The sequence below is a fragment of the Curcuma longa genome, chromosome 1, assembly GCF_044706935.1.
Source record: "Curcuma longa cultivar G26 ecotype Majalengka, Jawa Barat chromosome 1, ITB_CL_G26_1.1, whole genome shotgun sequence".
NCBI classification, from domain to species: Eukaryota; Viridiplantae; Streptophyta; class Magnoliopsida; order Zingiberales; family Zingiberaceae; genus Curcuma; species Curcuma longa.
In genome coordinates, this window is record NC_133861.1 from 26,746,324 (window position 1) to 26,762,250 (window position 15,927).

Sequence of the window (15,927 nt, forward strand, 5' to 3'; positions counted from 1 at the left end):
GAAAATTTTCATTCTCCAATAAATTATTTTTTCAAGAATTTAACTCTGCTCTTTTATGATAATCTACTATTTAAGTATCAACTCAATTATATCCGTAGGGTACAGAAAATCATTCTTGGTATACATGTCTCTAGATTTTCTTTTTACATACTTAGCCTTTGATCAATCTTTTTATCAATTAGACTATTTGACAATTTTACTAGCGTATTCATGTTAATAACATGTGTGTCATTTAACGATGTCAAATTCATACTTCCTTTTTAGTTATAAAATAATTAATAGAAGCACTAGAAATGGTAAGCGAGTTAACTATGTAAATATTTTCGTTTAAATGACTAAAAAATAATGACCAAAATCTAAATATTTATAAAGAAGTCGACTTTTTTATTCCGTTAACCTTTACGCTTTCCAAAAAAAGAACTTTGGCAATAATGAAATTATTTCTAAAGTTAAGTGTGCCTAATATCTTTCTTTTGGATTGTATTCTCCACGCTATGGAGTAGATTTCCCTAGATTCTAGGATGTAGGATAAATCAGATGTAATGGATGATTGTATTTGGATTTGATTAATCTACCATTTTCTATGAAATACTGTGCATTGCTTTGTGGATTTATGCTTGTACTTGATGATAAATTATGTTGTGTGAATCCATGAGGGTAGGGATTTACTATGAATTGGAGAATCATTAGGCCGTATACCGGGGCGCTCTGTAAAAGGGGCAGACCTTGAACCGGGCGAGATTCCGAAGGGTTTTCTAATACATAGTTGAATTCTTATGAGGAATAGTTAGCGGTCATTCGTTATTGGGGAGAGATCCGTAAAAGGGTATCTAGTGACAGTGGATAAGGTTCTTTTAGTATTTCCGGGGCGCCTGAGTGACACGGGCAGACCTTGAACCGGGCTTCTAGAACCGTTTCAAACCAATAACGAGTGACGTAAGAACACCAATGAGTTAATTCGAGGATACCTGACGAGGTTGAATTGGATAATTTGGTTGACATTCCTACAATTGAACAGTTATTGAGGAAAGGTAGAGGATCCAAGTCGATTATTCCATTCTCTGAGGAGTCCGAAATCCTAGGATCGCTTCACCCATAAGTGTCACAGTCGATCCCTTTCTCCGACTTTTAGGATAAAGCACTTTAAAACACTCCTTTCTCCCCCACACAACTCATGATCTATATTCTCTCCACCTTTTTGTGCTAGATTTAGTAAGTAGTTCCACGGTCCCTGTGGATTCGATCTTTTTATTACTTGGCGATATTCCGTGCACTTGCGGAAGCACATCAGCTTAAGTTGCAAAAGTCCATTTATAAATTAAAGCAAGCTTTTAGAAGCTAGAATCTTCAATTCGATAATGTGATCACAGACTTTGATTTTATTAAGAACGAAGATGAGCCTTGTGTTTACAAAAGACTTAGTGGGAGCACAGTCATCTTTCTCATTTTGTATGTAGACAACATACTTCTCATTAGAAATGATGTCCATGTCCTACAGTGTATAAAGACTTGGCTTAAAAATTATTTCTCAATGAAAGATTTAGGTGAAGTAGCATATATTTTAGGCATTAAGATTCATAGAGATAGATCTAAGGGATTGCTTGGTCAAAGTTAGAGTATATATATTGACAAAGTACTTAATCATTTTGCCATGTAGAATTCTAAGAGAGGATTCTTGCACTATAAAAATTTAGGCATTTTGCGATGAAATTTGCAATGAATTTTTAAAAAAATTATTGCTAAATTATTTCACGATGAAATTGGCGATGAAAAATTTTCATGGGTAATAGCTCGTCGCCAAATTCTGTGATAAAAAAATATAAATTCGTCGTTAATTTTATGATGAATTTAATTTTTATCTCCAAATACGTTGCAACTTTGCGGTGAAAATTATTTTTGTCAAAAAATTCACTAATCAATAATATACAATGAAAAATATTTTTCGTCGCAAATAAGTTTTCATTGCCTATTAGTGACAAAAAGTATTCATCGTAAATTGACGATGAATGATATTCGTCACCAATTTGGTGATGAAATAAGTTTTCGTCGTTGATTTGGTGATGAAATAATATTTCGTCGCTAAATAGGAGACAAAAAATGATTTGTCCCTGATTTTGGTGATGAAAAATGATTTCATCACCAAATAGATGACGAAAAATTATTTCATCACCAATTGGCAATGATTTTCAATATACAGTCTAATTACAATAACTTTGCGATGCAACCATATTCGTTACAAAATTCATCGCAAAAAGCAATATTTTTCCCTGCTTTACTTGTTGATCCTTCCATATTTCTTCTTCTTTTCCAACATCAGAAAATAAAACATAAAAAGTATCATTATAAAATAACTATAATATGTAAATACTTACTTCATCACCATCCTTGGTCTCACCTGTAAGATCGTTGAGAGTGCTAGAGGGGGGTGAATAGCGCTTTCATAGCATTTTTAAATTTCGTAAGATGCTCATAAATTCTTACGATCAGAGAAGTGTAAAATGCAGTGAAATAATAAATAACACAAGAAAAGAGCACACCGATATTTACTTGATTCACAATCACAGGCTGCTTGTAAGATATCAGAAAATTTTAGGATTAATCATAAATAACCCTAATTGGATAACAAGGTTTAAGGGGATTAACTCTTAGGTTTAATAAATGTGGTTAAAGGTTAGGTATTTATTGGATTGGATTTCTTTTGGGTTTAATAATTAAACCCATTTGCCAACTCAATTGATACCAATCCATTAGCCTTATCAAGCCCATTTAAACCTAGCCCAATTATAACCCAATTAAGTTAATTTCATGAATCAAATTAGAGTAGGGCTATAAGCTAATGGTTAATGGGTTGATAGATAAACTTTGAACCTGTTAATTCCCTAAACCCAAACCCGTTAAGATCCTCTTCTCCCGATCGGCCTTTCTCCTCTTCTTCCCAAAATCGCCATTCTTTCTCCCAATCGAGCCGAAGCTTCTTCCCTTACCTCGCAATCTTCCTTTCTTCCTCGCCGGCGAAGCTTTCTCCAGCCCCGATTCCCCTTCAACTGAAGCTTCATTCGCCCGACATCTTCTTCTCACGCCCGAAGCCTTCTTCCTCTTTAGCTCCCGATCGCGCGTCCATAGGCGAGAGCAGCAGGTGCCGACGAAGATAAGGGTTGTCGGCGACCAGAGGCGTTGGTACTTGGTTCGTATTCTTGACGAGGGGATCTTGTTGAAGAGCTTGAATCTGATTGGACGGCGGCGTTGAGGGAGTGAATCCAAGGCTGGGATTGCTGTGTTTCGGTAAGTTAAGCTGAGATCTCTTCTATTCTAGGGTTCTTTAATTTGGATCTGTGGTTTGTGGGGATTTCAGAGTTCGGATCTTGGGTGGGAGCCATCCTTGAGTTTCGGCTGAAAGGAGAAGAAGGAAGAGGTAAGCGGTCAATTCCGAAGTTAAAGTTCTAAATCTTGCCAAGAAACCCGATTCATCTTGTTTGGATTTCACGAAGCTGGGTTGTTTTCACAGAGCATCACCGATGGATTAGGGTAATGGAAGAGGACTTGAAATAGGGGTTTCCTGCCTTCCCTGTTTCAAACGGTGAGCCATTTTCCGTTTCCTTATTTGGGTTCTTGTTCTGTTTTGTAGTTTGGTGGAATGTTAGATGTTGAGACCTCTTTGGGAGGCTATGTTTGATTGAATTTGCTGTTTTAATGATTCTGATTAGAGTGTTGCAGCTATGGTTATGGTTCTGATTTGAGCAGAAGGAGAAGAAGCTGTGAGGATGATGTAGATCGGAATCAGAGCTTAGACTTGGAGCTAAATTTCTAGGAATTTAACTGAGGTAAAGATCTCTATCTTGAGTTCTTTCGGTTTGTGATGAAGGTTAGACTAGCTATTGATGATTGTGTTTGGATTGATTAGGTTAACTAAGTGGGGGTAAATGAATTTGATTAATATTCTATTCATGATATTATTAGGTGTTTGATTAAATATGAAATTAGTTGTATTAAATTGTTAATGCAGCTAATTGATTGTTTGATTAAATCCTAATAATAGAAACCTAATGGTTGGATTAGTCTAACCTGAAATAGGTTAGGTGAATGGAATTAAACTAACCTTGGTTTGATTGGAGTTTCTTCGATACAGCATGACATTTAGGATGTTATTATTTTCTTGCAGGACCCTGAGCGATTATAGGAGTTCTTTTGATACGAGGATTTATTTTTGGGGGTTCTAGGATTTTACCTGTGATTTATCAGGTGGATAGTCTACTGTATTTAGTCAATACAGTTCTCTTCCTATTACAGTGCATGCTTTCTTTCATTTCTAGTGTTTAGGTTACTTATCATGCTCTTATACTTGTTATAGATTAGATGCTTTCAATACTCATGTTTATCACATGCTTGATCGTATTTCTTTGACCTTATTATCAGTTCTGTTTATACCTTTGATGCTTGAGATTATTGTTATCCGTGTTTATGATTACTGCCTCTATTTCAGTTATGTTATCATCATGTTGATACCTGTGATCAGTAGAACTTTTCATTAGTACCTACACATGTTAATTAACACGGTGTTAATTAACATGGTAGAGGATGATTATTCTGACTTGATCATGTCATCATTACGCATGAGCTTGATTGTAAATCCCAAAGATGTGGGTGTATCTTGCCGGTAGTTGGCCTATAGTGATATAGGTGGTTGTTACCCTTCCATCACGGTGATGGGGACTGTATGGCCTGTACGCAGTCCGGCTGTATGGCCTGTACGCAGCCGAGTCAGTGGCTTGATCTCGACACCGCGATGGGGTGGTACTCAGTCTGGCTATATGGCCTGTACGTAGCCCGGCTGTATGGCCTGTACGCAGCCGAGAGTTATTCTCTGGACGAGTATTGAGGACAGCACTGGCCATAGGTATTGTACGTAGCTCTTGATGGGGCTACCTACTGAGGGTGCTACCAGGCTACTTTATTGTAGTGCTGGATTCATAGCCCCGCTATTGTCATACACCTCCGACTCATTAGACATGAGGCGCTGGAGCCAGTGTAGACTGATGCATTACATGCACATATTTGCATGATGAGATTTATATACATGCATTGGACCGTATGTGTGTGCATTACATTATGAAGTGATTGTGTACTTGTATTGATACTTGGTTGACACATTGCATAATATGATCATGCATATGGATTACTATGTGTATCTGAGATATGACATTGCTTATATGATACCTGTAGGAGTTACGATACCTTACATTGTTCTCCTGTTACTTATTATTATGCTTCTTCCATATCTGCTCTATTATATTTTACCTTATTGAGCATGTACTTCTTTCTGATTATCCACTGAGTATATTTGTACTCACCCTTTGGACTCTGGGATTTTTCTGTCTTCCCAGATATCAGGTAGGAAACTACAGCTGATGCCGAGGAGATCCTGCCAGTCTTACCATCTCACAGCAACTTATGGTTTATTTGTATTCGTGGGTATTGTATCTGTTTATGTGCCTGTGTGGTGATGTGTGGTGATTTTATTACTTGTAGTTCGAGTTCGTACTTTCGTATCCGTATTTTGGATTTGGTGATTTCTATGTGCCGACGAGTATTCGTTTTATCCTTACTTTGGATTTATCTTTAGAATAGATATGTTTCCGCTGTGCGAATCGGTTTTAACGAGTTTTATTTGTTAGTGATTGTACGGATGCATTTCATATATAGTAGGATGTGTTGAGTGACCGTGTGGGTCACATTTGTTTTTTATTTCCTTGTATAAATCCATAGTCTGTTATGGATAGGTCGTGTAGGCCTTATATATGTGTATGTATCCAGGGAATTGTCATAGATACAGGGGAGATGCTACCGAAATTTTTCGGACGGCCGTCTTCCGGGTCGTGACACTGCTACTCCAAGGCCCATGATCAAATGACTGTTTCTAATGGGCAATCAACTATATAACTCCCCTCTTACGAAAGGGAGTTAGCGATTATAAACAGTAGGATCGGTAACAACGATACCATCCTTATAAAATTAAGTATTAGTATGACTAAAATAAAGTGGGTCAGAACATGTGGTCCTTCATTTGAGGGGAGGATTGCTAGGGTTACAATCAAAGTTCTACATTGAAAAGGATTAATGGGTTAATCTAATTAGATCATAAACATATTGGATTAATGGGTTAATCTAATTGGATCTTAAACAAATTAGATTAATGTGTTAATCTGACACAGATTTAAGTTCATTTTAGTTGGACAAGATTTAAGTTCAGTATATTCAGATTGACCAATGACGGATGAAATCGGAGAGGGCTCGGTAGCTCGTTCTCCGGACTAGGTCAGAGAGGGCTCGGTAGCTCGTTCTCTGAGCCAGATGGAGTCGGAGAGGGCTCGGTAGCTCGTTCTCCGGATTAGGTCGGAGAGGGCTCGGTAGCTCGTTCTCCGGACTAGGTCAGTCGGAGAGGGCTCGGTAGCTCGTTCTCTGGATTAGGTTGAAGAGGGCTCGGTAGCTCGTTCTCCGGACTAGGTCAGAGAGGGCTCGGTAGCTCGTTCTCTGAACCGGATGGAGTCGGAGAGGGCTCGGTAGCTCGTTCTCCGCACTAGGTCAGAGAGGGCTCGATAGCTCGTTCTCTTGACCGGATGGAGTAGAAGAGGCCTCGGTAGCTCGTTCTCCAGATTAGGTCAGAGAGGGCTCGGTAGCTCGTTCTCTGTACCGAACTATGGTCGGAGAAGGCTTGGTAGCCTGTCTTCGGACCGGATCATTGTCGGAGGAGACTTGGGAGTCTGTTCTCTGAAAACATGATCCAGTGTGGTTGGCTCGGGTGAGACTCAAGTTAACCAAGTGATCAGATTGCATGGGTTTAAAATTCATTTTGGTTTAATCGATGGGTGAATCGATTAACCAAGGGTTAGTTGGTTAGTCGATCTGATGATCGATTACAGAGCATTCTGTAAGATTTCGGAAAACCCACAGAACACGTCATAATCGATTGGACAATCGATTATGGTCAACGGTAATCGATCAGTTGATCGATTACCAGCTTAATGAGGAATGGGGTTATCGACACCTGATCGATTACCATACCTTAATCGATTAAGATATGTGGTAATCGATTGTTGCTTAGGCTTGATCGATTACACAGTTTATAGAGGAAAGAATTACGACGTTTAATCGATGGCTTGATCGATTAAGTCATTTCTGATCGTGTTCAGACTTCTGCTCTGCTCATTTCTTATTTATGCTGATTTCTGTTGCTTCTGATATTGCTTTGCTAATCCATCTCTGAATTTGCAGATGAAGTTTGAACTCGAATGAAGAACAGGAAGAGTCAATGTTTGGCTTTCTACTATGGCAGTTTGTCGACCTTTGATTTTCAGATAAAAGACAATGGAGACTGAGCTGCACGATGATCAGTGGGCTGAGAGGAGCGTGGTCCAGCACAGAGGAGGAACCTCAGTGTGGTACTAGAGAGCTCAGATAGCTCAGTGTGCAGTGGACTCAGACGACCGTTGAATGAGCAGAAGTAAGCAGACTAAAAGAAGAGATGAAGGAGAAGAGAGGAGAACAATGAACAACAAACGAGACTGTGTGCTTGTGCTTGCTGTGTGTTCTCTACTTGCTGGTGATCATTGCTCTTCTTTGAAGAGGTGGTGCAAGGAGCTGGTGCCTTGCTCTCGGAAAGTTTCTGCTTGAGGTTTTGTGTATTGAGGTTGTGCTGTAAGTTGATTATTTTGTTTGCCTCAACCTTCTTCTATAATCTCTGTACTTAACAAATATCCTTGAGATTGGGTGTGGAGAAGTTACTCCACCGAGAAGGAGACTTCATCTAGCCGGATTCATCCGAGATGTGATCTACCGAAGATCAAGGGATCGTCCACCTTACGGACATGCCGAGGAGTAGGGGCAAGTTATCCCCGAACCTCGTATATCCTCGTGTTTGCATCGTTTTCGTTTTATTAGTTATTTTCTCCTATTTTCCGCTGCGTACTAAGTTTTTGTAGGAGAAAATCGAGTTTCAAAGAGAGGCTATTCACTCCCCCCCCTCTCTAGCCATCTCCCGATCTTCAACAAAAGCTTCTTCTATGGAATAGAATCCTTTATAAAAAGGATTTTCACAGTCCTATATGACTGTTTTAACTTCTAGCCACATCTGATAGACCCTTGCATGGGCTCCTGTAAAAACAGCATAGCAAGAAAACCTTTTATTCTCTGTTTTCTGTAGAAAGTAAATTGTGAGTGCATTTATCACTGCAATCTTGTAATTGCACTTCTAGGTATAGTAGGGATGTTCCATATGTCTATTAGACAATTCTGTGTATTGTCAAATTTAAATATGGCTTCAAAGTGGAACTGTTCTTTGTATCCAGTGTATTGTTGAAGCTCCTGAGTACCAAATTTCATAGTCTGCATAGAAAAAGTTCACTTTTCGTTGTCTGTCCATCTGTTCAGAAGGATTAGTTGATGTAGTTAATGTAGAAGTCTGGATAAAATATCTGCTAGGGAACTATTTATTCCCTTTATATGTTTCCATTAAATTTTTAGTCCTTTGTTAATGATTGTGTCTGTAAATTTTATCCATCTTTTAGTAATTAAACTCTTTCTAAGTCCTTGTTTGTTGATTGTATTTTACAATAGCTTCACAATCTATTCTGATAGTAATTTCTTATTTATTATAGATAAAGGCATCTAAGCAATAAATAACAGTTAAGATTTTATAGTCTAAAGAGGTTAAATGACCTTTTTCTTTCTATTTTCCGGAGGTGTATCTACAGATTGCTTCTGTGTTTTTGGGATCATATTTTATGGTTTTTCTAAATAAAATTCATCTCCATCCTGTTTCATAACCATCTATTTTTATTACTAAGTAGTCAGAGTCCAATGGTAATGTTAATACTGGGATGGTTTTGACCATTGCCTTTATTTGTTTGACTAGGTCTATGTCTTGTTGATCGAAATGCTTTTGTCCAGTTGTGAAGGTTTTGTTATATAATGCTCCACTAATTTTTCCTATGTCTTTCGAATAGGGTCTGACTATTAAGGTGTCCTAGAAAAGATCAAAGAGTTTTAGTTTCTTCAATCTTGTCAGGGAAAGCTAAGATCTTGTAGTAATATGAGGTTGAAGTGTTATTTTCCTTTGATCAATTTCTAGGTTATGCTCCTAGAAATTCTATATGTTGTGTTGCAAGTTTTATTTTCTTCCTAGAGACTATTAATCTATGTTTTTCAAATAAATTGAATGCTATATGTAAATGTGCATAATGTTCTTTTATTTTAGAAAATACTAAAACACCATCAATGTAAACACAAATAAACATGGAGATGCTCCTAAAAATATCATCCATTTTTCATTGAAATACCTGAGGTACAATTTTAAGACAAGGCATAACTAATCATTCAAAATATCTGTCTGGACAAGAGAATGTTGTCCATTCAATTGAATCTGGGTGCATCTTTACTTGCTAGAAATCTGATTTCATGTCAAACTTTGAATGCCACTTACAGTTTTGTATGTTATTTAGTAACTTATCTTTGTCTGGTATTTTGTAACCATCTTCTTGGTAATTGTCATTAAGGAGTTTGTAATTAAAAACCATTCTAGATTGTCCTCGTTTCTGTTATGCTCCTTTGTTTACAATAAAAGTAGGACGTCTATATCTTCAAGAGGATCTTTGTATTGTTCCTAGGGTTAGTAATTATTTTATATGCATGGTATATTTTCAATTTCCCAATTTGTGTATTTCAAGTACATGTGCTTTGATTGTGAGGTCGAGATTTATGATATTTAGTTTATAGTATACTTTATCCTTTTCCCAGTATTTGGTAGGGTTTTCTCATATGATTTCTATTTTCTCTAATTTCAAAATTAGTGTGTTTAAATCTGATTGAGTATTTAGTAGGTGTAATAAATAAGTAAAGTGAGGAAATTACTGAATTACCCGCCATGAGAATATTTCATGGATCGTTATATGAGTGTCATAAACTTTCTCATTGTGACTATTGATAGGAATAGTCCTTAGACCTAAAGTCACTACGGTTCCCTACATAAGAAGTTCTATACTTTAGTATCGTCAAACGTCACCCGTAACAGAGTTGGACTATAAAATCGATCACTGGTATGCAATGAATTATGCGGAGGGATGTGAGTGATGTAGATGGGATCTATCCATTCCATATGACGGGAGTAATATCTGTGAGTCTCTTGATCGAGTAGAACTACTAGAACACATGATTATTCTCAAATAAGTCAATATGATATATTGAGCTCATTTGCTTAAGTAAGTCTACTCAGGGATCAAGAAACACAAAGGTTGATAAAAAGATGACATGATCTATGCCTCATTGATCAATCTCGATATCAAGGATAGAAGGGCAGTCATACATTATAATAGACACAAAAAGGTTAGGTCGGATCTCGACTTTCTCATCACTTGGTAGCAATAATGCATTGCTAAATGTCGCTCATTGTTTGTGTCTAAAGCGATTTAGATATATTGCCAATGTTATGAGAACTTATTAAGTCACACACAAAGAACACGATGTTTCAGAGATAAATTGATTTTAGTTTAATTAAAATGTGATTCGAAATTAAATTAATTGAGTTAAACTCAAATAAATTTTTAATTGGATTATGAAATTGAGTTTAATCCGAGTGAGACTCATTTAGATTACACTCAACCACTTAATAATGAATAATTTTCATTAAAAGATTTAATGAAGCATTATTAAAGAAGAAGGTTAGAAGACATTCTATTCATTAGATGAATAAAAGATGAAGAGCAAAAAAGAATACCAAAAATTTTTGATATTCATTGTGATTTATGGGCATTAAGAGGAGGGAAAACTCAAGGGGCAAAGACCCTAAAAGGTTTCTTGTAAATTTTGAAATTGAGTGTTCATCATCCCTCTTCTTGGCTAAAAACACACAAGGTGTGTTTTTAGTTCTCTTGTCTTGTGAAACATTCCAAGTTGCTAGCACAACTAAGGTGGTTCATCTCCGAGATCGAGATCGTGTTCGTGTGGATACTATTAGAGGCACGGCCATTCTGATCATACAGAGATCCGACGAACCAAGGACTAGCAGGATACGCTAAGGGCGCGCAATAAAAGTATAACTTTTAGTTAGAACTTTGTATGAATTTTTTCGCTGTGTATATTGTTGTTTTTCGCATAGAGATCCCAACATATATAATGAAAGCATACTGAAGTTCCTCAAACATCAGAGTAGATTACAAGAAAAAAAACATAAAAGAATAATCTATTAAGAAAATATATGATGCACAAGTCATTCACTATATGGAGAAGAAATTGATACACAGTTTTTTCATAAAGGAAAGATGATTTAGAACAAATAGCATTACCTGAATGCCAGAATGCATCGTAGCTATGGCAACATCAGCAGCCTCTCTGACTGTTTTGAAATTACACATTGCAACCTACAGTAGAAAATTTATTTTATTGGAAAAAGATGGAAAGCAAAACGACAAATTAGATCAAGAAATGAGTACCCAGATAGAGTAGTGTGACAGAGTAGAGGAAAAATGGAAAAATGTAATCAGAAAAAGAAAGGATGAATTCAAATTAGCATATTAAATTTAATAATGGAACTGGAAGATAATAACAAAGAGACATACACAACAAATTGTTCCATGGCCACTGAGTAAGATAAACATTGTAAGTAATAGAAGCGTCATTATGGTTTGCTCAGCTTGATCTATGAAATAGATGTCATCCATAGTTCCATGTATCTCTAGACAAGATAGTAACATGTGAAGCCTCCTTTAGGCCCACATGGTTAACTGGGCCTGTCTCGGGCGCGCTTAAGAATCCAAGGTGGCTCCAACTAAGTTCTTTAACATTTTTCAGATTGGATTAGCCTTCCTCTTGACTTCTGTGGTATTAGAGTAGGTCCATCACCTCTAGCAAGGATATGACCAACAGGAATGAGTTATACTAGACGCATCCTCTCTTTAATCTCACATGATTAAGTGCTCTTAGACATGTTTAGTATGCATACAGATACAGGGTAAAGAGGGCTTATTCTCAATCTATTAGTGCAGATTTAATATCATTAATAATGTCAGCAAGCCAATTCTCAAAAGAAAAGAAAAACCAATGGAAGCATGATAGACTTCTGTTGGCAGGTGGCAGTTAAAAGGACAAAATTCATCAAATCGATGAAGGAAAAATACCACTGAATGTTGAGGAAGTTTTTGAAGGTGCAGAGTAACTTCTGTTATTACACCTAAAGTACCCTCACTTCCGATCAACAAACGAGTTAGATCATACCTGACATAAAAATTAGGTTAATAGCATAAGCTTGTTGGAAAGCACACATATTTGGTTTAATTTGCATTAGCTACATGTAAAGCATGCACAAAAATCATATAAACTACAGAAAAAAGTATCTACCTTAAAGGAGGCAAAAGCATAGTGGCTAAAAGGGAACATGATAGATTCTTCCCATCTCTAGATGAGATTTCAAGATTTTCTTGATAACAGTACACATATGAATCAAAACCAATAAATTCCTTAAGCAAGCATCTTAGCCAAGAATACAGTAGTGTTACTGCAGCATAGACGCCAATAGTTGAACAGCTTCCCACCCCTCAACCCCTCTTGGAGGAAGGCACATAAGAGGGATGGCTATCTCATATACATGATACTAACAATTCACCGCATAATTTCCATAAATCTAACTACCTGAATTATCATTCATGAATGATTCATGCCAATAGAATAGTTTCAATTTAAAAAAAAAAACAGAAATGAAGGCAAAAAAACTGAAAGAAAATTTAAAGAGGTTTGTTAATTTAAGTGAAGTTGCTAGATATTGAGTGGGTAACAAATGAACTCCAGATATAGTTCTTCTAATATTAGAATCAATCAAAATTTTAAGACAACTTGGATGAGGTTGTATAAATTTTTTTCTATAAACAACTTGGACTAAAGCAAGCAAGCAAGTGAAGAAGATGAGAGTCGCAGAGATAAAAATGTAAGAGTAAATGTGCGGGCGTACAAGGATAGTTAAAATAAAATATAAGAACATTAAAGACAAAATCAAAATTGCACCTATTAAGAGAAAACTCCAGAAAACACATTTAAAATAGTATGGACATATACTAATAAATATCTCAATTACACAATGTGAGACCATGATAATACGAGCATTAATCAAGGAAGCGGAAGGTCAAAGAAAATTTGATTAGCAACGATAAAATAGGATAAATTTTATTTAATTATATTTGAGGATATAGTAGGGGATCGAGCTTAATGACGTAGGGGGATTTATATAGCTGACTCCACTTAATGGGATAAAAGATTTGATTATTATTGTTATATAAACAACTTGGACTATTTTTTATGTTTTGATCAAATTGCATAAATAAGCAAGCAACGTGATAATGCATAAGCTGACACAAAACAATAAAAGCAAGAAAATAAATAGATCAGGCTTCAGGGATTTATAGAGATTGGACACACCTGGCTAACATTTTGTCTTCCTTACTTTCAAAATTCAGTGTTTCTATTCATCACTAGTATAACTTTTCCACAATGAAGATTTACAAAGTTACATCGAACTTCTACATCCTTGGTTGGAAGTTCCTACTTGTACATCACTTCAACAATCAAGTTTGTACCAAAGTTGAACTTCCACATCCATAGTCAAGGGAGTTCTTGCAACTAAACAAGAGTTGTAAAATGCATACATACAACCCTTGTTTTTTTTTCAACTCTTTATGTAGAAGAATGAAGAGCAAACACAGTATTTTCTTCCATAGAACCACGAGTTGGATGTCTCAATTGAAGTGTTATAATGTTTGTCTCCCGAAAAATGTCTTGGATTCAGTTCTGCAATGGACTAGTATAACAAAATATTGCATAAATAACAAATAAAATACCTCTGTTATCAAGTCCATTGTCAGAGATAAACAATAAAAACAATGAACATTTTTAGTTATGTATCTTTCTTTTTTTGCTAAAGATAGGTTACCCAGCAGCACTTTTACGAGCTCGTGAACCAGTCTTAATAATCTCACCATTTCCTAGAACCACCTGCAACATCAAAATTTCAGTGCATAGTCGATTAACAAATTACAGAACAAACAACCATACCTGAAGATTGATGACATTGTCACGCATTGTTCCATACCTGAACAAAAATTGGCAAACACCATTAATAACAATCATCTTTGCAAACAAATAGGTTATCCATCATAGTAAACTTTTCTATCACATACCCATTAATCAAAGTTCAAGAGAGATACCTTACAGCTAAAGAACCAGAACAACGTGTGGCACACATGCCTCCTATAGTAGCCCCAGGTCCTGCATGTCAAACGGTGTTCAAGCCTAACTGTGAAAAACATGTAGAATGTGGCACACAGTACATCTAGGTTGCAATACCAGAATAGGGAGTTCATTCCTCATAGGGCAGCCATTATGATTTTGTAAGTGAAAACTAACCTTAGGTCTGATAAGGGAAAAGAATAAAAAGACAACCTCAATTGCTAAGGAACATGAGTATTAGAGACAACATGCTAGCATTAAATCAGTTGTCAAAAAACAGAAAACCACTAAGTGACAAAATGGATTCAGTAAGAAAAAGGGGTTCCTTTATTGTTCCATTATCTTAGGACCTCATGAAATTGCAGCTGTTTTTCATAACCAATTCATCCAATTGGGTAACAAGCACCTCTCAGCTGACTGACGTCTTCACAGGCTGATTTTATCTATGCTTTCATCTTTTCCTCAATTGTTTGACACACCCTCTGTGGTTAAAATAAATTGCTCTTGTGGTTTATTAGTTACAATGTTGGGAACTTAAATGAAAGGTGCAGCCACACATTTTTCAAATCAATTCAATTGCTCTTGTGGTTTATTAGTTACAATGTTGGGAACTTAAATGAAAGGTGCAGCCACACATTTTTCAAATCAATTCAATTGCTCTTGTGGTCACTCTTCTCCACTAATATCATGCACACACTCACAAGTCACCTCAAATCTCAAAGCAACCACATCATTCGAACTTCTTAATTAAGAAAGTTTAACCTAAATCATTGATCTATTCCCGATTGTATAATATACTCTCAAGTAACATAATGTCAACAAATTAATCATCTAAGGCATCATCATTATTAACTGTACATTCCAAGGTCATTTAAATGTCCTCAAAACTCAACTTCATTATAATCAACCATTTAAAACAAAACAACCAGCCTCAAAGATTATTATGATCTTATAATCTTAGAAATCATCCCACAATCAACAATCCATCTCAATTAGATACATCATCCCAATATTACCTCTAATGTCCACCACAAACTCAATGAATTCTTTCAACGGAATTGTCAACTGTATGGTCCTTATAATATCATTGAATTCAATTGGTTGTCACCAAACAAATTGTCCATGATTACATTGTCAACCTCATCTTTGAACTAGAACAACCCAATTCAATCAATAAATCCAACAAATGTTTAACTTTTGTTTTGGCTACTTACAAAGATCAACTATCATGACTTATGCCATCCAATCATTATGGAGATTGTCTTCAACTGAAAGAAGGGTAAAAATCTATCTCAATTGATTAGCTCATTTCCTAACATGTAGATGCTCAACCCATGACATACTATATTATAATAAGCACGCACACACAATTAGAGAACTGCTAAATTGAATTAACAAACCTGAAATCATCTAGCACATACAACCTCACCAAGAGGCTTGTTGAGTGCAGGAATAAGTAGATTTGTTATTTTTATAGGGATGCAACGTGAGGAATTAGGAAGAAGTAAGTGCTTGCTATAGGGAACTCTTCTACAAGGAAGAGGGAAGACCAAGTTACTAAAGACAAGGTATGCAAATGTGGCAATTACAGATGACGACATTGCTGACTCCAAATGAGAACAGGATAGCCCTGGCAAAGCATGGCCGTGTGGAAGGTTGCTCATA

General features: G+C 36.3%; 1 protein-coding gene across 1 annotated transcript in view; it reads right to left on the bottom strand.

The window, feature by feature from the left end:
• The window catches only part of LOC141827074 (D-lactate dehydrogenase [cytochrome], mitochondrial-like), an 81,371-nt gene that overhangs the window by 55,901 nt on the left and 9,543 nt on the right, over positions 1-15,927 (bottom strand). The window contains exons 8-12 of the mRNA XM_074714353.1: positions 14,241-14,301; positions 14,089-14,125; positions 13,967-14,028; positions 12,165-12,261; positions 11,334-11,408 (exon numbers count right to left, since the gene is read on the bottom strand). Coding sequence (XP_074570454.1) covers positions 11,334-11,408; positions 12,165-12,261; positions 13,967-14,028; positions 14,089-14,125; positions 14,241-14,301 — 332 coding nt within the window. The remainder of the gene's footprint in view (positions 1-11,333; positions 11,409-12,164; positions 12,262-13,966; positions 14,029-14,088; positions 14,126-14,240; positions 14,302-15,927) is intronic.